General features: G+C 39.3%; 1 protein-coding gene across 1 annotated transcript in view; it reads right to left on the bottom strand.

The window, feature by feature from the left end:
* Window positions 1-23024, bottom strand: part of LOC134826575 (endoplasmic reticulum aminopeptidase 1-like) — a 34259-nt gene extending 11235 nt beyond the window's left edge. The window contains exons 1-17 of the mRNA XM_063838998.1: window positions 22912-23024; window positions 19082-19236; window positions 15005-15077; window positions 14673-14788; window positions 14335-14478; window positions 14094-14219; window positions 13150-13300; window positions 12866-12986; window positions 12187-12368; window positions 11985-12071; window positions 11702-11836; window positions 8163-8294; window positions 5128-5297; window positions 4749-5015; window positions 4448-4560; window positions 4192-4312; window positions 3975-4080 (exon numbers count right to left, since the gene is read on the bottom strand). Coding sequence (XP_063695068.1) covers window positions 3975-4080; window positions 4192-4312; window positions 4448-4560; window positions 4749-5015; window positions 5128-5297; window positions 8163-8294; window positions 11702-11836; window positions 11985-12071; window positions 12187-12368; window positions 12866-12986; window positions 13150-13300; window positions 14094-14219; window positions 14335-14478; window positions 14673-14788; window positions 15005-15077; window positions 19082-19236; window positions 22912-23016 — 2304 coding nt within the window. The 5' untranslated portion in view covers window positions 23017-23024. The remainder of the gene's footprint in view (window positions 1-3974; window positions 4081-4191; window positions 4313-4447; window positions 4561-4748; window positions 5016-5127; window positions 5298-8162; window positions 8295-11701; window positions 11837-11984; window positions 12072-12186; window positions 12369-12865; window positions 12987-13149; window positions 13301-14093; window positions 14220-14334; window positions 14479-14672; window positions 14789-15004; window positions 15078-19081; window positions 19237-22911) is intronic.
* Between the last annotated feature and the right edge of the window lie 2551 nt (window positions 23025-25575).

Genomic DNA, 25575 nt, shown 5'->3' with positions numbered 1-25575 from the left:
ACATTGTCCATTTTCAAATGTCCCGTTCGCCATCTTCGAAGCACGCACCATCCTCAGCCTATAAGCTGCATCACTACTAGCCTGCATCCCTGAAAATCCCGGTCTCATGCTATCGTGAAGGTCGTTTAGTCTAAAGGATCTGCAGGTAATAACCATGTTGCACCACAACCGGAACCGTCTCATCCTGCAGTAGTAGAATATTGGATTGAGAGCTGCGTTTACCACAACACTCTCCATCTTGGCAATGTGCCAGGAGTACCAGAACATGAAGCGAGTACCAAAGTAAACCCCTGGATACTTCACCCCGAAGAACCTGCTGGTCATGTTGTGCATCATGTTCACAAAAAGGGGGAGGTTACACACCAGAAACAGACTGCTGAACATCACTATTGTTATGCTTGCTCGGTCTTTCCACTTCTGAATCACCTTGGCTCTCGGACTTCTATCACCCTTGACACTCCGACTTACAGACTTTTTAGCAGAGAAATGCAACTTGAGAACTGATACCATGAGGGTTACGAAGGTTAAAATGGGAGGGAGTCCCACCATGACCAGGTTCACAGCGTGCTCGAACTTCATCTCAAAGTTGTAGTAACAGTAGGCCCCATCCCAGGAGTACTTGAACTCGCCCCGCAGAGGAGGAATCTTATACTGGAGAACTGGGATCAGGATCAGGATCACCAGGTATCCCGCCACACTTCCCATTACTGTTCTTATCCGTATCTTATAGAAGGGCTTCACTATTGCTACTGTCCTTAGGGTGCTTAGAAGCAGGACTAAGAATATTGACATTTTCTGTAGGATAGTAAAGGTTGTCTCCCAGAGAGCACAGAACAGGTAGTTGTTGAACAGTCCTGGTTTCCTCCCCCTGAACATTGCTATGGCAACCGGCAAGTGAGAGAAGGAAGTGATGATGTCAATGCTGCAAATTATTATGTAAAGCAACGTGACCCGATCTTTCTTGGTCATTGAAGTGAAGTAGAAGACTCCTAAGATGTTGCCAGGGATACCGATCAAGGTACAGAGGAGTAGGAGGAAACCTAGCGAATAGTCGAGGGGGACGAAGGGAGTTTTCATGTCAGGATATTTTATGTTGGGATAATCTTTGACGTGGGGGTTGTATACGTCGTTCATTTCGACTGGATCTGCTAGGTCAACTGTTGAGTTCATACTTCATAGTTCTGGGGCCATCAATGGTAAGAGAAGTCAGAAATACTTTGGTCTTTTTAGTCCACACTCAGTTGAGGTAATGAGTAGATCAAACGAGAGGGCAACGTGTTTCAGTAACGTCAGAAGGGTGAATAGAGCTAGTTTAATATGGGTTCTAAACCTGACCACCCACGACGTGAAACTCAAAGTGGCGTTTCAGCATTACTCTCATTGTTAGGGAAATTTAGACAAATTTGTACCAGAAAGGTTGTTGTACGGAATCGCTCAGTCAGCAATTATGTGATCATGTGCCCATTAGTATAGTTATTATGGTAATAATATGTGGGATCAGTGGTCTCCTAGGGGCTATCTTATTGGCGTAATAACATTAACCATGCGCGCTTTCGAATGTCGTTTGACTCCTTAGGCAATTCGCTGGATCATTCATATTGAGCACAGCTCAATACAATGTCTCCTACTTCATATTCAAGTATAGTTACTACTGATCATCTACACTCTACATCATTACTCAAATTACGAAGACTCGAGGACTGAGGACTGAGGAGTCTACATGGCCCAACTCTCATCCTACACTTAGACTCGACATATCGTAAAACACTGATCAATTATACATCAGATAATCTCATCGACAGCTTCAAGATACCTATCTAGCCTCAAAACACCTATTTGATGATGTTACACGTATACATCTACTGTCTGAACAATATGAAAAATACATAAATATATATAATATATATATAATAAATAGTTGTTGCTTGGTTTCCCAAAGCTAAGAGAGTGCTCGTCTGCAGTTAAGCAGGAGCATTATAATTCTGCCCTGATGATTGGTATTGTTTTAAACATATCATGAAACGGATCGTTTGCCCGCCAATTTGATTTGTTTCAATTGTTCGAATTTTATATATATATATCAAAGTCAGGGGCGTGCCCAGGGAGGGGGGGGGGGCGATGAAGGCGGTCGCCGCCCCCTTTTTGAAATGTTGACCTATAATTTTTGTTGAAAATTGCTTTTTACAGCAACAAAATATTTGTATTAAAAATTTTATAAAAATTTTCACAAAAAAATTAAACGACATCAAACACAAGCATTATTTTTTAAACAAATGTACTAAGTTCGAACTAGTGAAACAAGACTGTTACCTTACAAGACATTTTTGTGGCGGACCAATGTGCGACGACCGAAATTTTGGCGGTCCGAAAATATGGCGAAATTGAACAAAAACCGTCACATTTCGGACGTCACAGAAAATAAGGGTATTTTTCATCATTTTGTTTTCTGACACAAAGGAAATTCAAAATTTTCTAAAAATCGGTAAAATCATGTTGAAACAAAATGAAACTTATAAAACGATTTCTTCATCTTTCTCTAAGGGGTCCGGCTCGAATCTTTCAGTTTCACTTATTGAGTTTGGTATTAAATTGTTTATCTTGACTTAGTCTATAAGACGTTTATGTTAGCACATAAATGTAATTTATTGTAAATTTAAAACGTATAACTTGACATTAAATTCATCATGGAATATTGTGTTTATTTGTCCCACCATCATATCACTAACTTTTCAAGAACAAAATGAATCGATGAAGCCACAATTATTGGAATAAGCTAAAAATAATGCGACGGATTCTATTACGACGACCGAAATTTTGGCGGTCCGAAAATATGGCGAAATTTCGGGAAAACCGTCGCATTTCGTACGTTATAAAAATGTCTTGTAAGGTACACGTTCCTTCTGCATACATTTTCCATGGGATGGTTGCCCCAATTCTAGGTAGCTACTTCTTCATGGCTGGGTGGGAATCGATGAGGCTCGTGCCCCATGAGGCTCGAGATCCAATGAAACGTTGTAACTGTCATCATCCATAATTAATGGTCATTACGTTACTAGCATTCAATTGAAATTGGGAAGGTTGAAAATGGATTAAACATTAAACATAACATGACTTACATGAATGCTAATATTTCCAGAATACAGTCAGAAATGGCAACACATTAAGAAACAGTTCGATCTCAAAAGAGTCAAGAGATTAGAGAGAGGCAGATTAATATGGGAAAGAGTAGCTAAAAGTATCTACTTTGATCTAGTACAATGTTAGATTACTGATGATAGCCAATTGGCATCTATGCTGATCAAGTTCAGAAATTGAACCTCGATCATAATCTATAATTATATCAGAATCATTGGACATCACGATCCAGTACCAAATAGCGTACACTCAACCATACTACCACTCTTCAGACTGGAGATATCCGAAATAACTTAAAATTCGTGCCATCTTTAATCTTAATTTGTCCAATGTTTTGAAAATTAAAATATTTCTAATGACCAAGTTTGTTATCAACTGCTTTGAACCTTCTGTATTGATATCCTATTGGTTTCGCATATAATTCAGTTAAAAATTTTCCGGGGGCTGTGCCCCCGGGCCCCTGCTGCTGCTCGCTTCGCTCGCGGCGGTAGTCTCGGAGCCGGCGCTTCGCGCCGACTCCTCGCTTACCCCTTTCAATAATCATGTGCACGCCCCTGATCAAAGTACCCCTAACTTCACATGCTACAATACACAGACACACTGGTAACACATTGCACTGGTAACACACTGGTAACACGCTGATAACACACTGGTAACACACTGGTAACACACTGGTAACACACTGGTAACACACTGGTAACACACTGGTAACACACTGGTAACACACTGGTAACACACTGGTAACACACTGGTAACACACTGGTAACACACTGGTAACACGCTGGTAACACACTGGTAACACACTGGTAACACACTGGTAACACACTGGTAACACAAACCTGTTGTCCAGTAGAGATGTGTTCTTGATACAGCTTGTGTGCATAATCTACAGCTGGCTGGTAACCGTGTTGAGCTACTTCTGTCAGGATCTCCCCGCGGAACAACCTGAGATAAAGTTAAATTAAAATAGTTTTATCAAGCCGAGGAAATTGTAAACTGTTTCGTCATCGCAATAGCTCGAAGTTAAATATAAATCGCACTAATTTCCAGTCGTACCCTGTTTGAAAGTCATCGTCTTCTTTAGGCTCCAATCCTATCCTCTTAACGACAGGTTCCATTATGTGGAGAAAGAAGGAGTTGATCTCGTCACCGTACTCTTCAAGCACCGCTAGCTTACCTGGGAATTGTAGTGTTAATTTCTATACTTTTAGTCTTTAAAATATTAAAACTGTATTCAAAACAGGACGGTAAATCTTCAAATCTTACAAGAAGTCATCTAGCAAAAAAATAGCTCAGTGAGGAGAATATTTACCAATGATTCTAGAAAGTGAGGTAAGACTTCCTGTAAGAGTGTACAGAGATAACTCATTCCTCAAGTACAAGCTTGCTTCAAGCGCCAGTGTTATATCCACATCATCTACTACCCTGTAGGATTAAAATATACAGCTTATATAGTACTGAGTAAAGTTGAAGATATAAGTTAAAACTTTTCACTGGACGCAGTGATAGTGATGTTATTCTCCACAAAACCACAAACTATCATAATTATGTTATTATATCAATTACTACACAATCAATTACTACACTGTGGTAAGTAAAACTTGAGTACTTACTGGCTGATGGACGTCAAATCGTCTATAATCTTCATCCTGTCCACTTCATGAAATACTGTATGACTGTTGTGTAGTAAATCTATAATCTTGCCCCAGTTCTCCGCATCGTAGTTGACTCTGTAGAAGCCTCTTGCTAGAGAGTTTCCCAGGATCCACTTGGTGTTCTCTTTTGTCTCAAACTCTACCGAGTCTTCAGATACCCAGAGGAAGTTGTTGCTTCCAGTTTCCTCGTTTGTTTGGTACCAGAACGGTATGTGCCACTTATAACTGGAATTTGATGATTATGTTACAGTTACTTACAGAGAGTGGACGGGCGGCAGGTCACTCTAGACGAAATCAACAGATGTTTTGAAAATATACCCTTGATATATTAACTCACCCGAGGGGGGACTCAGTCTCCACTTCGCCGGGGAACTTGTATTTCGTCTGAGAAATCTGGACTTTGTTTTCTCCAGTTAGTTTCACATGAACTATAGGGTAACCCATCTGTAGCGTCCAACTTCCCATGAACTCGCCGATGTCTATTGCTTGATCCATGTGTTTAGCAGTCTAAAGAGAAAAAAGAGATGAGAAGGGTTAGTATTTGTTAATTTTAATCGCGCATCGCTGAGAAGATTTAAAAAGGTAAACATATATTTTATAGATATTTATTGTAAGATAATTTCTCATTTCAGCAATTTCGACAGTTAATCGATGTATATTTAATTGCCATTTAACAGGCGATGTGTCGACACATCATTTACTCAGTGCACAGATTGAAATAAATTAACCATGCAGGTGCGCGTGCGCGCTTCAATATCTAAGACATCGCGCGTTACATAAATCATTCAGAAGACGTTTCCCTGAATTTTGTAGGGGATTTTGTAGGGGATTTTGCACGCCGCACGTATGTTACAATATTTATCATTGTAGAATCTACGACGGTAGCCGTCAGAAGTCTCACCAAACTGCTCGTATTTATAGACAATAAGATATGAATAAATTATTAACACATCCAATCCCATTCAGGCCGTCCATCCCAAATTGTTGCGCATTGTTCCTGGGCGTGGCCTGAGTGGGTCAAGACGTCGAAACTTGGTTTTTCTGATGATTTGGGCCAGGTACTAACTATTAAACCACCTAAACATGTTCCAAATACCCCGGAACATAAATCCCCTACAGGGGTAAAGATTCTCAGTTTTGATTTGACCTGGATTTCAGCTATTTTGGGATGGGCGTGGCCCCTGGGAGTGGCCTGAGTGGGTTGAGAGTTCGAAACTTGATTTTTCTGATGGTTTGGGACAGGTACTAACTATCTAAACATGTTCCAAATACCCCGGAACATAAATCCCCTACAAGGGTCAAATCCCCGATAAATCCCCTACAAAAATCAAGGAAACGTGCTCTCCATTTAACTATACTGTATAGCGACTTAGTAATTGCCACATCTCGCACACATTTATTGAAATAAGCCTACATCACATTCTATAGTTTTTACTTAATATGCTTAATATTACACATATGAACGCATGGAAATCTCCCTCGAACAATGTTGATCACGTTCGGCATATAATTTGAGTCTATGATTATAATTTATAGCGGCATGAATAATGCTTTCTACACTGGACAATTGATAAATGATGGATAATTGATTTGTGGATAATGATTTCTGAACTAGTGCTGAATAATGAACAATGTAATAGATACAGCTATGGTGCACTGCCTCAGTTATTATTAACAAGTTATTGTTAGCAGGTAATCTTTATTTGTATTTTATTGGATGTTAAATTTGGAAGCGGTGTTACATATAATCATTAGGTACCCCCCACCGAGTAGAACTTAGGTGGGTCCCAGGACACGAAGGAGTACACGGTAACGAACTTGCCGACGAACTCGCAAGAGAGGGATCCAGCAGTATCCCCATAGGACCTGAACCATTCCTCCCACTACCTGAAGGAATCATCAACAACGCAATCGATGAGTACCTATTCAAACTACACCTCAACGCATACCGACAGGTCGACCTCAGTGATAAAGGGAAAATCCCTCTTGGACTATTCCTTAACAAATACAAATACAGGAATATTAATATCACAGGAACTCACCTCAGATGGCTAACATGGCTACTTTCAGGGCACAGCCCACTAGCTTACTTTCAGACTAGGGCCAACAACGTCAACTTTGAGACACAAGACTGCGAACACTGCCCAGGGGAAGCAGAAACATCACAACATTTCCTCTGCGAATGTGTACAGCTGATGACTATCAGACTGAGGATATTTGGTAAACCTCTACTCACAATGGAGGAAATTATCAACAGTAAACTCAACCACATCATAAAGTTTGTGGAACAGTCAAAAAGACTAGACAAGGAAGATCTCTTTGGGTAAACTACTAGGAATTAACACCAGGAAATAACACAATTTCAGGAAAACAACATCAGGAAATAACCCACTCCCAGGAAAACTAATAATAGCACAAATTCCAGGAGATGACCTGGCTCGGAAGTCCCTTGTCTGCCCACCGAAGTACCACAACCGAAGTGGGTTTGCTCTGAGACAGGTAGTGACAGCTTCAAGACTCCAGAGGTCTGTTGCATTGATATTTATTATTTTATGATTTCGTATATACTTTGGGAGTCCTGGAATGCAGCTAGCAGGAGTTGCATTCTGTGGGCACGGCGAGAAGGCCTCCTTCTTTATCGTAAGAGGCCAGAAACCGTTGACCAGAACAGAGAGAGAGAGAGACATATAATCCATTATCCGGGGGCAGATTTTTGAAAACAATGCTTATCTAAAATATAATTATAACTCGTGCAAGTCCGAAATGGGCCGTGTGCTGCTTCTAGGAAGTACATATGACAGTGCATATCAGCACACTGTTGGCTTTCTTAGAGACCTGATGAGTACCAAGCGGAAATCATGATTGCCTGGTAAGCAAGTTCACACTCATTCCGAATGGCGGTAGACTATTACAGCTACACTGCAGCTTACACTGTAGTGGGAATCGCGTCACTGATATCCTCCGAGCATAATTACCAGGATAAATCCTGTACCAATCACAGCTTGGTGACCTGGCCTGCCTGCCTCAGACGGGGTTTGAACTCTGAATATCTCAAAAATCAAATTTCATTTCAGTTTCATATAAAATATAAGGAGCCCCCCACTTTCATGTAGGATTTGATGTGGATTGTGGATGTGGAATGTGGAGTGTCTCCCTCACTTTGATGTGGCACAAATAGAAATGACCTAAACCAGTTGAACATTCACCAAAATAAGTGAAACTTATCAAGATATTTTTCAGCAAATTTATCTGTTGTTCAGGTGGAGAGGGGAGGCGGCATCTTATCTTGATTAACACTGAATTTATAAAATTGACAAGTACACAAACGATAAACAATTTAATAGTTTACTCATTAACTCATTATCTAATTACCTCGTTAATAGCGGTGTAGAGTTGACCTTGCTCCGCGTTGGAATACTCGTATGTAGTGAGGTAACTGTTGATACCCTCGTAGAACAACTTATCTCCCAAAACTTCGTTCAACATACGTATTATACATGCCCCCTGGAATTAGACAGGTTTACACTTTCATTACATATCAATTTCATAGTTTAGTTAATTGGATTGGCATCACAATATCATCTATGTAGCAATACTACTACTGTACTACTATTGTAGTCTCACAGCCTCTAGGGGAACCGGTCACTGTGGCGGAAGTCACTGCGGCGGTGTACAGTCCGGCAGAGGACGGTACAGCGGAGGCCGGTACGACCGTACTTTCCAAAAAGTTTGGACGGAACGGCGGATCACATGACACCCACTTTACTTTGGACAGTACGGCGGTACTACTACTAACTGTACCTAAGACAGAACTTACACATTCAACTTGTTTCTAAGTTTTGTTCTAGATTCGCATTATAAGTTTAATTTTTTCTCTTTATCATTTTGTATAATTCTTGTTAGTTTAGTTGTTCATTTTTTTATTCAGGGCTTTGCAGACAATGTAAATCGAGAATATTGAGTTGTTGAAAATCAAAAAGTTAATATAACTTTGTGGGATTTAATAATATCTAAATCCCACAAATCATTATCAAGAAGTTACAGCAATCAATAATTCACATAACACTTCTGAGCAGCTCGTCGTCTTTGTTATCAAACTGGAGCATAGGTTCGCCAGCCAGAGACATGCAGTCGTCCTCCTCCAGTTCAAGGTCTGCCAGGTTCGTCGGAGCTCTAGGGACAGGGTTCTCCTTCCGGCGGGCTCTCTGAGCTTGCTTCTTCACCGCTTTTTCACTGGGGAGGAGGAAGCGAGCAGCCTGAGACAGCGAGCCAGTAACGGAGCAGTAGATTCTGTGGTTCTGAGTAATCGTAGTCGCAGCCAGATCGTGGACTTGGGAGAGGGCTTCTCGGACTTCGCAGTCAGCTATGTCGGCACTGTGGTTGTGAGGCTGGGTGACTGACACCAGGGATCCGTTGAGGGTGTAGAGTCGTCCCTTGCATCTGTCGTTCTTCTTCACGCACCTCCAAGCCTGTCGTCCATCCAGAGTCGGCTTTCCATCTTTGGAGTAGCGGAAATCACGGTGTAGAAGGTTCTGACTGTTAGCAGTTCTTCCTCTGACCACCTTCACCGTATCTTCATCGAACATCGTTGTAGCTGTTGTTCTCAAGTTGTAGTGTTGCAGTACTGGAGATGGTAGTTCTAATGAGATACTCTCCTCAACTTTGATCCGCTTTATATACTGTTTGCCTCTATCATTATCTACGTTTCACTGAGCAACCTCTCTTCTTGGCTACGGTTGATCAGATTCCTGGATGCGATCCCTCGTGACGTGTTCTCATGCCCTTGTTATTACCCATTGCATCTCGGCGCAGTGATATGAGATCTCACCGTAACAAGCTCATCATGCACTCGCTTAACCACCGTTGTGCAGACCGGACGCGATCTGATACGAACCAGAAAGTGGAACAAGAACTGATCTTAGCAATCACAATGTATATATGAGGGACCACATGCAAAACTGGTATATCTGAAATTATACCAATTTTGCGCAGGTAGCACATAGTCTTCAGGGTGAAAAGGTGCATCTTTGGAACTTTTTTTGAACAATTTTGAAGAAATTTTTGAAAAAAAGTGAAATTTTATTTTCCAAAACTGGTATACGTTACAATATACCATTTTAGCTTTTAACAATCGTGAAAACAAAGTGGTATATCTGCAGATATACCACTTTCAAGAAACTTATCTTCTATAAAACCGGTATATCTATAATACACATTTTATAGACTTTAGCCAACCCAAATGGTATATCTTCAGATATACCATTCTCAGTTAAATTATTTTATTGTTAATAGTATAGAAAAAATGGTATATCGTGAGATATACCAGTTTGGAACAATTCTAGTTTTAACAAGAAGTGTGGCCGCTTTTCTTTTGTGGATGGCCGCTCAATTTCCCGATCCGTGATGGAGTATTTCATCATATTCAATGCCACCTGGGGACCCCAGTCTTTGCTGTTTATAAGCATGCAGATATGGCGGAGTGACAGGCCGAGCGTCGCCCAGTTGATATAATTCCATATTGAATTTGAAAATCGTGTATATTTCTATTTATATATTTCTATTTAACCATATACCTGACACGGATCTGTGCAAAATAGTAATAGTAATACTAACTCAAAATAATAATACTATGCTATCAATTAGTCCCTATAGCGGGATGCGTACATGGTGAAATTAACAATGTACTTGAACATTTCAGCACCGCGCGCCAACAATTGTTAAATCAGATGATCGCGCAAAATAACTTTGCGCAGGCAGACACGTGGGCGAAACGTACGCAGGCACGCACGCTCGCAGGTACGGTCGCAAAGCTACCATATACAAAAAAACCTCGATCGCTAACCCTTGTCCTTGACTCTTTTGTGCCTTCGGCACTTTGAGTCATGGATCGGGAAAAAATGGTATATAGACAGATATACCATTTTTTAGAAGTGTTTTTTACACATGATATAGAATCTTTTAAATCAGTAAAATACAATTATCTCAAAACTATCAAAAACAGATATACCAGTTTTGCATGTGGTCCCTCATATGTTAAACTTTATCCAATTTAATTTTAATTAAAATTAATTTCGAAGTAACAAAGAGGAAAATAGAACTTTTTTAAGCTAATCGATTTTGTTATATTAGCAGTGCTAGGTCTATCTTATAGGTACAGTTTCTAGTGCCGCCGTACTGTCCAAAGTAAAGTGGGTGTCATGTGATCCGCCGTTCCGTCCAACCTTTTTGGAAAGTACCGCCGTACCGGCCTCCACTGTACCGTCCTCCGCCGGACTGTACACCGCCGCAGTGACTTCCGCCACAGTGACCGGTTTCCCCTAGAGGCTGTGAGACTATACCCAGCCTAATATGTTACATGTAATATTTCCTCATAACATGTTAACCGCAAGGAGAAGCTTTTAATAAACATTTAATGGGCGAACTTTATTGTAATCCACCACCCAGAAGATGGCTAATTTGGTAAAGTTTCACTTTATGGTGCTTATAATAGAGGTACAATGTGGTGTATAACCCGGTAACACGCGGGGACCCAGCGTTTTTTTTTAACTTTTAATTAATGCTAGGCCAGATGTAGTAAAAAGCACTTAATTAAGTCTCCACTCTCCTTGTGCCACTACTTTAATTAAGTACTCATACAGGCGAAACTTTCTTTTGATGTCGACTGTGTAGCTCGAAATACACTGAATCATGTCGATAAATGAAACAAAAAATAAAAATTCTTGTTCCTCGAATAATATCTAATATAATAAAACCTGTCCCATGAATAATATATCAGAATTTTAATCTTTGTTATGCAAATAGAGGAACGCAACGCTCTATGGTTATGCATAATTCGGACTATTCATAGGTTCATCGAACAAATCTGCTGAATAATTGAGCGAATCTAAAGTATCAAGAATCAGTAAGCAAACCTTTCTGTAAGAAATAGCGTCAAACATCTCCGCAATTGACGCTGGGTTGTTAGCCTCACTTGAAATTGGGTGAGAGTTTGAGAAGGAGTCAGCACTTAAAGCACGCTGCATTCCATTCTTCTGTAGGTACATTTGCTGTGGGGTGTCGAATGTGAGACAGTGGTTGAGTGGTATGCGTTATAATCAGGTACATTTGATCATGTTTACTTACTAGGAGTAGGAGAAAAGAGACAGTTGTTAAAACTCAAGACAAAATTAGAACTCTACATTGCTCTGTACTCACCATGCCCATCTCAGGTTTTACCACATCACTGGCAACGTACTCCATGTAGCTAGCGAACCCTTCATTTAGCCACAGATCATTCCACCACTGAAATAAAGATTTCTCTAAATTCTGCTCTACTAAGACACTTGCTTCAGATATACTACCACACAGTGATATCAAATCAGACTAAATCAGTTAATTTGTTTTATAGACCACGTACCTTCATAGTGACGAGATTGCCGAACCACTGATGGGCCAGTTCGTGCGCAATAACACTCACAACACGTCTTTTAAATGAGTTACTGGTCTCTTTTTTGTCGTACAATATACTGGTTTCTCTGTAGGTAATTAACCCCCAGTTCTCCATGGCACCGCTGTTAAAGTCAGGCACTGCTACCAGATCTGGAGGACATGGTCGCATTATTGACTTGTACTTAATACATGGTTTCTGTAGCATCAGCAACAGAAACTATTTGGAGATTTCCACACTAGTGTGCTAAGATGAATGCAGAGAGGTTGTAGTGCCTAGGGAATAACGAACTAGCTAGTGGTCTCACACGATTGCACTAATTTACTGTGCTCGAAACGATTCACCACCGTTATGATATGGAGTTAACTGGAGCTAGCAAGTTTAAGTGCTCAACCTTCCTAACTAGTGGCCAATAAAACCGAACTTGGTCTTCCATTGTTGGATAATATCTAAGGATCAGAAGACTGCAATGAGTACATTTAACTCACACTACTAGTGTTACTAGTGTTACTAGTGTCACTAGTAGTGTTACTAGTGACACTACTAGTGTTACTAGTGTCACTAGTAGTGTCACTAGTAACACTAGTAGTGTCACTAGTAACAAATACCTTGTTTAGTAACAATTGTGTAATAAATGGGGGATAAATACCTTGTTTAGGAAGAGGGAATGGAATTCCAAATAAGCCCTCGTAGTACTCCAGGAGTTTCTTAGCGCATTCCAAAGCGTACTCAGTCTGGTGTTCGGTTTCCGAGCGAGACCAGATCCGTATCTGGGGAACGTTTCAATTATCCACATTCCAATAGCACAAAACAACCATACGATTGATGAAAGAAATCATAACCCGAATTTACCACACAATTATTGCTAAAATGTATCTTTCTCAAAACGTTTATAGAAACGTTTGGTAACTAATGCAAAAGCAGGCCACTTACCAGCACATTAGAAGATGTGGTAGTTGATCGACTTGTGAAGTCCATAACCATAAAAGCAACTAAATAAGTACTCATTTTAACACTTTTCTCGAACGTGTCCAACAATAAACCACCCTCTCCGTATGCTACTGTCGCGTTCTTTGGCATGTTACTGGGGCGTGGTTATTGTTAGGGTGGTTATGTTGCTTATTCTAAACTTTGGCATGTTACTGGGCCGTGGTTATTGTTAGGGTGGTTATGTTGTTTATTCTGAACTTCGGCATGTTACTGAGGCGTGGTTATTGTTAGGGTGGTTATGTTGTTTATTCTAAACTTCGGCATGTTACTGAGGCGTGGTTATTGTTAGGGTGGTTATGTTGTTTATTCTAAACTTTGGCATGTTACTGGGGCGTGGTTATTGTTAGGGTGGCTGTGTTGCTTATTCTAAACTTTGGCATGTTACTGAGGCGTGGTTATTGTTAGGGTGGTTATGTTGTTTATTCTAAACTTTGGCATGTTACTGGGGCGTGGTTATTGTTAGGGTGGCTGTGTTGCTCATTCTAAACTTTGGCATGTTACTGAGGCGTGGTTATTGTTAGGGTGGTTATGTTGCTTATTCTAAACTTTGGCATGTTACTGGGGCGTGGTTATTGTTAGGGTGGTTATGTTGTTTATTCTAAACTTTGGCATGTTACTGGGGCGTGGTTATTGTTAGGGTGGTTATGTTGTTTATTCTAAACTTTGGCATGTTACTGGGGCGTGGTTATTGTTAGGGTAGTTGTGTTGCTTATTCTAAACTTTCTGTTAACTAAGGGAGCTGTATCAGGGTTTGATTTTTGAATACGATTCGACTGTTGGTCTGTATGGAACCTTCCCGATTCAAAATTACAAAGATAGTACATAATATCACTACTATCTATCAAGTAGATATTAATACAATGGACCACATGTAGATATATAAATACCTGAGAGCTGTATGCTCCGTGTCCCTCACGATGGAGATGGTAAATGTGGCTTTATACTGAGGCTCGTCAAAGCAGGGGAAGGCGTGGCGCGCGTACGACGCCTCGAACTGAGTCACTGCTGCAACTCTGAAGTATCACAAAGTAAGTTAACTGTGTTTAGTGTTTAACTGGCGTATCAAATGATTCCAATATATGCACATTTATTTGAATCATAGTAAAATATAAAAGATTTGATTTTTACCTCTTCTCCCCGGAACTGGTTGTGTAATAAGAGCGGTAGAAACCCTTGAGGGCGTGCCGCACCTCCGCCTCGTACTCTATCACCAGTGTGTAATCCTCTTCCTCTAGCTTCGCTCGCAGAGGAATCACTAGAAACTCGTGCTCTCTGAGATAAATTTCGAGTTATAGGTTGAATAAATATATGTTTTCTAATTATATGTATCAAGTTTGAGATCAGAATAATTTTGGGTCCTAGGGACATTTGCTTGTTTACATTAAATTAGGCTTTTCCTCCATCGCTATACATTTTTGACAGCAAACAACATAATGCCCAAATAAGGATTCTCGGCTCATACTTACGATACAAAAGAGAAGTCCTCTGTCATAAGCAGGGTCCCGTCCTTCTGCTTCAGTTTAATATCCGTTATGTTTTGGTCGAGTGAGTTCAACACGATACATTTCGTTCTTTTGAGCACCTGGGACATTTCACTCTTTACACAAAACTCTTCTCATTAGATTCTTATTAACTTTAGTGTTTAAACAATAATTGGTAAGCAAAGAAGATTCATCATTCAATAGAACTATAAATAGGAACCAATGATATTTACTCCGTTTATATTTACTCCGTTTATGGCTTTCTGACGAATTTGGACGATTGGTAATGTATCAGAACCGCAAATATAATATCAAACCTTTATCTGTATCTCAACTTTTCCTTGGAAAGTTAAGGTGGTAAGATCAGGATATAGCCAAAGATCATAGTGTCTGAAAGAATGTGACGATCAGGTGGTCTATAAACCATATATAAATTACATATTTACAAATTTACATATAAATATGTAAAACTATTTACAGTTGGTGGAAGAAGGATTGTTTAGTTACTGGCCCTGGATCTCTGACTGCGATTTTTTCTTTCTCGCATGGCATATATTACAACATGCGATACCAACTCTAGGCAGAGTAGACCTGCTCCACGTTTCTTGGCTGATTGAGTTGAAAATTTCCAGCAAGTCAGTACGTAATATTATAACCATTGTATTGTACGTCATGCATATTTAATTGCTGGATCGCGTCAACAGACCTGTTCAGCCCTGGCGGCATTACGAATTGCAATTCAGCAATTCTCATCACACCTAATGCCGCATCTGGAGACCGGTATAATCAATGTAAATCAATGTATGAGATTCTGGGTGAGAATGACTCGCAAAATCCGCAATGAATGGGATTTGACCAGCATTCCACATATTACCAGTTATTATGATCTTCTGTTGCAATTTGAGAGGCTGCAATAATTGTTAAATTGCGTCAAGGATTTGTTCTTTAAATGCCTTTGCTATGTAAGTTTCTGCATTGACCGTTGACCAAATGAAGTGAATAGATAGAAAAATACCGCTAAGTAGGAAAATGGAGACTGGATATTATGCAGTTTATCGTGACCACCGAGCTAGCACTGCCTTTTTCTTCTTTACTCAGTAAACTTCGTGTAGTCAGTTTAAGGTTAAACACGATCTTTTCCTAAATATCAAACAGGAGATCGCGGTCATTGTAACGGTCAGATTTGGTAAATCCCGGTGAACTATTTCTCTAAATCTGCTATGCAAATTTGATAAAGAGAAAGGGAGACTTTACAGAAATGATTTTAAAGATGTAATGATAAATTAGATAGGCTAAAATGTAGCCGCAAACGTTTTCACAATGGTTGTTTCGGTAAGCTCAAGTCGTTCACTGTTTTGCTCTTTATCGTAAGAATGCATCTTCTAAAGCTCACCATTATCATCTTGTTGGTGTCAGATGGAGGTAAGAAGTGTGCACTGTACATTTAACAACATGTTTGCTTCTGTCCCTCCTATAAACAACTAATGTGACTACCATCTTTTGTAGACAACAAAATGTATCGTACCTTCGTTATAGCCGCATTATGTGTTTTGAAAGATGACTTATTTCAGGTTGCAAATTCAAATTGGTAGACCAATATGGAACAGAAATAACATCAGAACACCAGGAAGGTCTGCTGTTGTACAACGGGGGTACAGTTTGTGACGACGGGTTCGGCAGTAACGCTGCCACTGCTATATGTAACCTTATGGGATTCAAATCACATAGCAGCTGGTCGAATACGACTCATTGGCCGTCTCTCCAAGAAGGGTACTCTATAACAATTGAAGAAGTCAGCTGCTCCTCTACAGACTGGACATCTTGCAGTTTCAATACGACTCTAAATGATTGTGTTCACGATGAAGATGTGTTTCTTACTTGTAAAGGTTTGAGTTATCCCGACCAATAAATCATGTTTCCTAATTATGGTATAATAGTGTAAATGAAACTGTTCCATTGGTTCTTGGTTAAAGCGTCGGCAAATCTTATTTCCTTAAAATATTTACTTAAGTAAGATACAAATACACAGATGTAAGGCAGTTATAGGGGATATATTTCAGGTTGCATTTTCAAGTTAGTGGACCACCATGAGAATGAAATAACGACAGAGTACCGAGAAGGTATGCTGCTGTACAATGGTGGCACCGTGTGCCGTGATGGGTTCAGCAATGATTCCGCCACTGCCATTTGTAAACTGCTGGGATTTGACACTAACAGCAGCTGGAGGTCTGGACGGTTGTGGACGTCTCATAATTACCAGATCACACTGGATGACGTCATCTGCACCTCACCTGAGTGGACATCATGCAGCTACAATGACACTCATCACAACTGTAACCACGGCGAGGATGTGTTTCTGGGCTGTGCTAGGGAGTGTTCACCGGGTAAATACCGCAGATTAGAATCCTGTGAACGGTGTCCGTCTAACACTTATAAAGCAGTGACAGGTATTCAGACTTCCTGCACCACTTGTCCCAGGTCCACCACTTCATCGGCCGGTTCAGCACACTGTTCTTGTGTAGCCGGCATGTTCTGGAGTGGAGCTGAATGCCGGAGTTGTACTGAAAACTCTGCAAGTCCACCGGGTGCTCTACAATGTTTTGGGTGCCCATCAGGATCACAACCATTGAATAACAATACATCATGTAGCTGTGTGGCAGGGCAGGTATGGAAATGGCCCGATTTGGAAGATCAAACTGGTGGTTCCTGTGAATTGTGTCCACAAAATACATACAATAGCGAAAGAGAGACGTCATGTTTAGGTTGCCCGGAAGGAACAGTGTCTGCAGCTGGTTCTGCCTACTGTTCTTGCAACGTTGGAATGTTCTGGAACGAAACAAGCTGTCACAATTGCCCACAAGGCTCAGTGAGTGTTAGGGGTGCTCTGAGATGCACAGAATGTCCTTCTGGTACCTCAGCTAACAATACTCAGTCCAGCTGTGTCTGTCCGGAGGGGGATATGTGGGACTGGAGCTCACAGAGCAACGGATCTTGTGTGTATCAGCAAACTCTTCAGGTCATAAGTAAGAAGTCTTATTCTATCATACTCGCTTCAATACTGCTAGCAGTGCTTTGTCTTGCGATAGGTTTGCTTATATACTGCAAGAAGAAGAGGAAGAAGAGGAAACCATCAATAGAACCGTCAGTAACAATTGTTGTTTATGACACTGATGGTGATCAGGTTGATCGCTTTCCAGGAGAGGGACAGGGTACGCTCAATACCACCACACGATTATGGAAAGGGAGATATAATTATGAGCAGTGAAGTTGATTTTCCATCTGATCACAAAATTTCGAAGGTGTTGATTAGTGTTGATGATTAATCTTTTTATTTAATTCTGAGTTATTATTACTCTAGTTTCACGACATCATTATTCGTGAAAGATTATTCGTATTTTTAGTAAACGCGAAGATCACGATATCGAAATATGCGGTTTATTGGATACGCAGTATTATATAATGCATTATGTATAATATTACATTATTTAAGAACGAGTTTCATTTATATGTTACGTTGACTTGATCAGATGTTTGTTGATTTATTAATAACTTTAGAGTAGTTTGAAAAGTATTAAAAAAAAGTTAAAGATACAATGTTAGGGAGCACAATGTTAGGGAGCACAATGTTAGGGAGCACAATGTTAGGGAGCACAATGTTAGGGAGCACAATGTTAGGGAGCACAATGTTAGGGAGCACAATGTTAGGGAGCGCAATGTTAGGGAGCACAATGTTAGGGAGCGCAATGTTAGGGAGCGCAATGTTAGGGAGCGCAATGTTAGGGAGCACAATGTTAGGGAGCGCAATGTTAGGGAGCGCAATGTTAGGGAGCGCAATGTTAGGGAGCGCAATGTTAGGGAGCGCAATGTTAGGGAGCACAAGAAACATTGTGTTTCGTAGTTTAAAGCTGGTACAGATAATAACCGCTGAAGGACAAGAATATCTATATAATATCTATAGGTGTATAAGTATGACGTGTGTTTTGTGTAGTACGACGCATCAAATGCTGATAATTGATGGGATTTGATGCAGTGAGAAACATAAATAAGTAGAATTATCTGCAAGATATAATACATACATATTGCAGAGACTAGAGTACAATACATATTGCAGAGACTAGAGTACAATACATATAATTGCAGAGAGTACTTTCACTACTTGATGAACAGTAAAACTTTTCTAACAACCTTACTTTTTTCCTTGCGAAAGGTCAATTTTCCGTGTTTTTGAGCCGTTGCCATGGGAATTTCGACAAGCTTAAAATCTAGTACAGATACATATTTTCCCAGTTTAGTTACTTTCAATTTTAGCAGTATCACAGAACAAAAATAAAGATGTTAGTTAGTAAATAATTAGTTAATTATAATCTGAAAGAAAGATATAAGTGAGTACTCACACAGGGATAATATCACCAGGCAGGAGACCAGTAGCTGTGTCACATGACCGGGGGAAGTAGGGGTAAACTGTGACTGTGACTACTATTGAGGTCAGGAGTAGGGTAACACCCAACATGGTCACTCCGCAGATCTTACCTCTAGTACATCTGCTCTTCTGAAACAAAGTCACGTGTTATAGTCACGTGTTAAAGTGACGTGTTAAAGTGACGTACAATACTTGGGGATGAGGTGAGGAACGTTTTAATATGGATGAGATAAATGTCAAGGGAGCTAGAGGACTGTGATAAGTATTGTTGTCAGGGCATTAAGTTGCAACATCGGTATAATATTAGCAGCATTGAGCAACCTTATATCCATAAAACAGCAAATAAAGCAAGAATTATCAGACATAACGATAACGGATAATAATAAAATAATAATAATGCAAAACTGTACATATGCACTGGGTTGTGCAACTATTGACTGCTACACGTAAGTTAATAGAAATCAGGAGATGACACAATACAAACAGAAGCTAAAATCTACTGATAGTGTACGAATGTGTTCTGGAGATGTATTTGATTATCATCTTATTGTCTATTAGAATACTATTCAACAATACAGTAATAACAGTATACCACACAGCCAAGTTGTGGAACAAAGAAAATTTCTCAAATTCGTTTGATGTGTGATTTACAAGAAACTGAATTAGGTTCAAATTAAGCATTTCTCTTATTGACTGAGACATTACGGTCCTAAAATGTCCAGAACCTTACCCACAACAAATAAAATCTTAAATGATAACTGGAAACTTTAACACGCTAATGATAACTATTTAATAATTCATAAGTAACGGCAAATGTCAGATGATTAGTAATAAACGTAGTATGATTGCCTGTGAACACTTACATGATTATAGACTTAGCGAGTAGTAATCATGGTTAACACTTACTCGTGCGCGGTCTCTACTGTCTAAACAGAGCTCCGAGTTTAACAAGATTGAGCAACAAAGACTAGTAGGTATAGAGTGAGACACCCTGTAGTTACCTTTTAGTTGTCACACTGAAGATTTGATATGACTAATAACATATTATTATAACGTGAATGACGAGAGAGACCAAAGAGTGACCCACGTGACATTGCACGGGACGCTGACACGTCAGTGTGACAACTAGAAGTCCCAAAAAGTTCAAAAGCTCATTTGACATGTCTTTCATCTAAAAGATTACATTTTCTCAAGGCCTGATTTATTGTTAATAACGTTCAAACTTCAAATACTATTTTCTAGCAGTTCAGTATTAATTAGGCGTAGCACGAACAATGAAAGAGGAAGAAAAAAAATTATATTTACATGATTAGCGTAATTATTATTCATAAAAAACTTAATTAACAAACTTATCACAATAAATATAGTAAATGTGCACCACACTAAAACCCTACAAACAATGTATAATGTGGAATTGAGGGCAGGGCCACATGGGATACCACAAAATACACACGGTACAGTAATATCACAGTAATAATATGTATAAAGTACACAGTGTACACACCGGGAGTTAACTTGTGTGCTTTAACTGTGAAGGAGAGTAATATTTGGAGACACAAAAGAGTTGCCTGACAGGGAGGTTGGACACTTCCTTAATTCAAACATTTGGTAGGTTCACAGACAAATCATACGTTGGTCCGACACCAGTATTTATGTGTATAACTCATATAATTGCACAAGTGTGGCGACTGTGTTACCCATGTATCGTCAAAAGGCTTAATGAAAACCTTGTGACGAGGAAACAACAGCTCCATATGAGGTATAATTAATGCTCATAAACAATCTTTTCATCACTCAATTCCTCTGTAAATTCTTTTCATTCTCCGTAGTTACGACTCGAGGGAAGATTGGAAAATAAAGCGTCGAATCCGTTTTTTGTCATAGAAAAGAAATTTATGGAGCTTATACTGCTGGTAATAACGACAAATTAATGACAGCAGTTTTTAGAGCGGCGGATTAATAACGTATTTTATGCACGAATAGTAAAGGCGAGGAATAAAATATCGAGTTTTATAATACGAACACTGTTTTACGGTCACCGTCCTACAATTCACTAGAAAGTTATAACTTTTAAAAACACCTGTGCTACCATGGGCGTAGTAGTTATTACCATTTACTGATTTTGTGAGTGCTACCACTAGATTAAAAGTGACAGCAGTGGAATTATATACTTACAGAGTATTTAGTTTTACGTATCATCATGTTGTGCAATAATCTCCTATCTGCACTCAGGTGACATGTTCCTCCACGTAGTAGTGATCAAATGTTGCATAACACGACCCCTCTAAAACGTATTGCTCAACTGAGCATGACTTGGTCAGCAGGTGGACAGGTATTCTCGGTAACAAGTTGTCATGGTAACAAGTTGTCATGGTGCGGGTATCCTACAGTGTCTAATTAGCTAATTACGGTATCATTATATAATTACAGATCACATGACTGGTAGTTAGGTATCACGTGTAACCATGGTAACCAGCGTGGCACCTCCTCATGAAGTCTGGAATGCACTGTAAACACTTACAGGGCACGATTGAGTGGTTCCAGTTTAACGGCATCTCGAGATGTTTCTCAATCTTGTGATATATGAGGCTGATATTTATATATCATTTGAGGTGAATCAATCTATGTATAAGACAATTTGTCTTTTTGAAGGTTTTAATAAATAATAATAAGATGACTGCTGAATATCATAATAACAATATAATATATAATAATATAACTTGAATAAACTGAGAATGGACAATAGTAACTACGTCTGCAAATTGTTGTAGCTCGAATAAAGATATGTCTGTATAAAGGCCCCCCCCCACCCCCCCCCCCCCCCCCCCCCCCCCCCCGTATAAAGCATGTGTCTCTACAATGCCGCATGTCATCTCAGAACTAATATTTTAGATAGGTTTACCGATCACGACGTATTATTTTCAGATTTACACATGTGTCTATATCCAGCATAGTCTTTTTGTCTCCTCAGCCGAGCATACAAAAGTATTGATATTCCACATTCCAAATACCTAAATGTGTGCCGTTAGGTTATCGGTACAATAGCTTGTACCAAACCATATAATGTTATCACAGGTACTACAATGTAGGACTTGTAGGTACATTGTACAAAGGTAGTACGGGGGTAGTTAGCAAGAATTGTACCCCAACAGTGATTAGTCTTTTATCATTATAGATAAAATAAGCTGTACTGTGTGTACTATGTTCATGTGTACACTGACTGATGCCTCACACAGTACACACACACACAGACTCTACCTTATTACGTAGCAAGATCGGGGTAAGAAGCTGCGTCCGTCTTACGGTCGATTAGCGAGACTATTTAACTAATTATACCATATATGGAGATAGGTTGTGCAAGAGCCACCTTGCATATACATTTACCCAATTACTGCAGGCCTGGTAACGGGCGAGTGTTTCATCACCTAATTGCCCTCTGGTCATGATGTGAATGTAGATTGTATAGTGAAGTTGACCAGATCTGTTATTTAAACTTATTTTGTACTGAGCACTAGATTAATAGTTAAATCGTCAAACAGTGGAGAAGTGGAGAAAACCATTTAAACTTTAACCATTTCTTTCTCGCAACAGGTAAATTATCAAATATATATGCACTAATGCATACAAATATAGAATTTTAACCTCAGCGGACAGCAGATTAAAATGTCGTGTAATATAAAAATAAATTTTTATGATTTACAATTTTGTCTGCAATTCACACCTGTGAGAGCGGAATGAGCCAAAAGGATTCTGTTAATAAATGTTCAAATCAATTTTGTTGCTACGAGATTTAAAAAAAGGAACCTTTTTCTCATAGCTGTGTATGATAGAGTTGTTGAAGATGTCCTCATCGTAATCACTGTCTTCTGAACCGTACTCTGTTAATCTCAGCTCTTCTGGGCGTGGCATATCCCAGCTATAAAGGATCAATTCTTATTAAGCAGATAACGGTATGATGATAGAATGAAATTTATATAACTGCAATGTAGCAGCAAAGCTTTCAGTGTTGTTAATTGATCACATTTTATTAAGGGAGAAAGAATAAATATGGAGTTCATGGTGGGTTACTCCATACTGGTCGCTTGGTTTACAGCAGATTACCAAATTTTGAGGTACGGATAGGACCTTGTAGTATAGTGAAGTCAATATGATTTTACTTCTTATACAGGGATGCGGGAAGGGGGGCAAAATTCATTATATTTACGTTATGTCTTATGGGATTAGCAAAGATATTATCCAAAGCAAAGATATTATCCAATAATAAACGATATGTTGACGATTTATCTATTATTAACTTCCTTTACTTTCATAAATTGATTAAAGATATTTATCCTAATTCATTGGAGATGGAGCGAGCTGGTTCCAATAATAAAATCATTAACTACCTTGATTTAAATATTAATATTTCCACAGAAGGACTAGAAATATCAATGTATAACAAAACTGATGATTTTAATTTTCATGTTGTATCCCTTACATTTCCTCACAGTAACATCCCAACCGAGGTTGGCTACAACGTTTTTTCAAGTCAAGTTCTTAGATATGGTAATGTTTGCACTAGATTGGATATCTTTACCTCACATCTTCACAAAATATTCAAAATTCTAATTGATAGAGGATATAGCCGTGATAGACTGATTAAAGGCATTAAACGTTGTCTGAGGAAATATGATAACGTTTTCAGGAAGTTCGGTATTCTAGATGACCGTAACATTATTAAAGAACTCCCCTGATACCTTTTGATTTATTGAAACACGGGTACTAACTCTGCTAAACTGAACAAATTCTGAAACTTAGGTGAATAAGTGTACAACGTGCTAAACCGAAGTTCAGACTGACCAGTGAAAATGGGCGAGCGTACCAAGTGTCATTTTAATTAGAAGTTTTAGTCAGTGATTTATTATTGTAGCTTGTAATTACAATATCTAATGCTCCTATAAATACTTTAATTAATTGTTTGTCCCGTTATTCTTTTTCCTTCCTCTTTTCCTTGTCATCCCCTTTAGTTTTAAGATTCTTGCTATAAATGGCTACAGCTAACACTATTAATGCTAAGTACCAAACAACAAGTGGGAGGTGGATCGTTGGTACCATTAAATCGATTTAACACCGCAATTCCAGTCGCAAGCCTGGGACCACTACTAGCATAGTCACAACATCTACAAAGCTGCCATATAGCCTGACTGACAATTTTCTCGACTGACTGACAATGTTTCTTCTTTTTCCCCATTTAGAATACAAAGATTAGTACATTTTAGCTTATGATTAATATTATATTTTTACCTATAGTTTACTTAGATTACGTCCGTATCATGGTATCAAGTACTGGTGGTCGGTTCTTCCGCCCCGTTGGATACATAATTGATAGCTTTTCTTGATATTGCTCTATAATTACATTTATATCTCTCCCGGCCATTTGTTCCGAGATTTGGTTGATCTTTGTTTTCTTGGGCGCCCTCCTTGAAGTCTTGTTGTTGTACATACATCTCCTGATTTATCCTGTATTTACCTGTTTATTTCATTTTCTGGCGTGAGCTGTCCGCCATGCTACGGTACGAGAAACAGCGGCAGTGCAAGATCCGGTTCTAAGAGATTTTTATGGTCGCGAAGAATCTCGCCAGGCTACACTGCGTCGGTGGGAGAACTATTTAGGTTCATGACATCTAACGCCCGCCCAATCATGGCAGCCCCATGACAATAGGTTGATGTCCGACCCGTTGTCCTTGGCCTATCTCGAGTCGTTGGGTCTAGGCGGAAACGCCGAAAGGGATGATGTTACCTTCTTGACTTAAACGTAATGGTAAATTTTTCTCAAAATCCTTGAATAAATGGGTAACCCCTAGTAATGTCTTTTCTAGCACTTTTAGATGTTGCAATGGTAGAGGTTGTCTCACTTGCAACAGTTTTAATCCTGTTAATACATTTAGGAGCAGTACTTTTAATAATGATTTTATCTTTGGACATACAAATTTTATATTTAATTGTAAAACTAATAATGTTATTTATGTTATTACCTGTTCTACCTGTAAAAAACAATATGTTGGAGAAACAACTCAACCACTTCATAAAAGAGTCAATGGCCACAGAAATTGTGTCAAAGCCAAATCATCCACATTTTTATATGAACATTTTAATATTCCTGGTCACGTCTTCTCAGATGCTTCCATACAGATTGTAGATTATGTTGATTCTGACATGTCCACCGATGTCAAAAATGATTTACTTCTCCTGGAGGATTACTGGATAGAGAAGCTTGGGACAGCATTCCCTCTTGGTCTTAATGACAAGAAGAAAGGAACGGGCAACATCTCCCAAGATCGGGTTATGAATTATTTTAGTGGACAGATTGCTCGATACAAACGTGGCAGAGGGAATGGAAAGAAGAAAGTTCAGCCTAAGAAGTCTCTGGATACCATAGAGTCTGATATTAACAGGCTGAAAGATAACATCTCTTCAGAACATTCCATA

The sequence above is a fragment of the Bolinopsis microptera genome, chromosome 2, assembly GCF_026151205.1.
Source record: "Bolinopsis microptera isolate Bmic1 chromosome 2, MBARI_Bmic_1.0, whole genome shotgun sequence".
NCBI lineage: Eukaryota > Metazoa > Ctenophora > Tentaculata > Lobata > Bolinopsidae > Bolinopsis > Bolinopsis microptera.
This window is presented reverse-complemented; position numbering and strand designations above follow the sequence as displayed.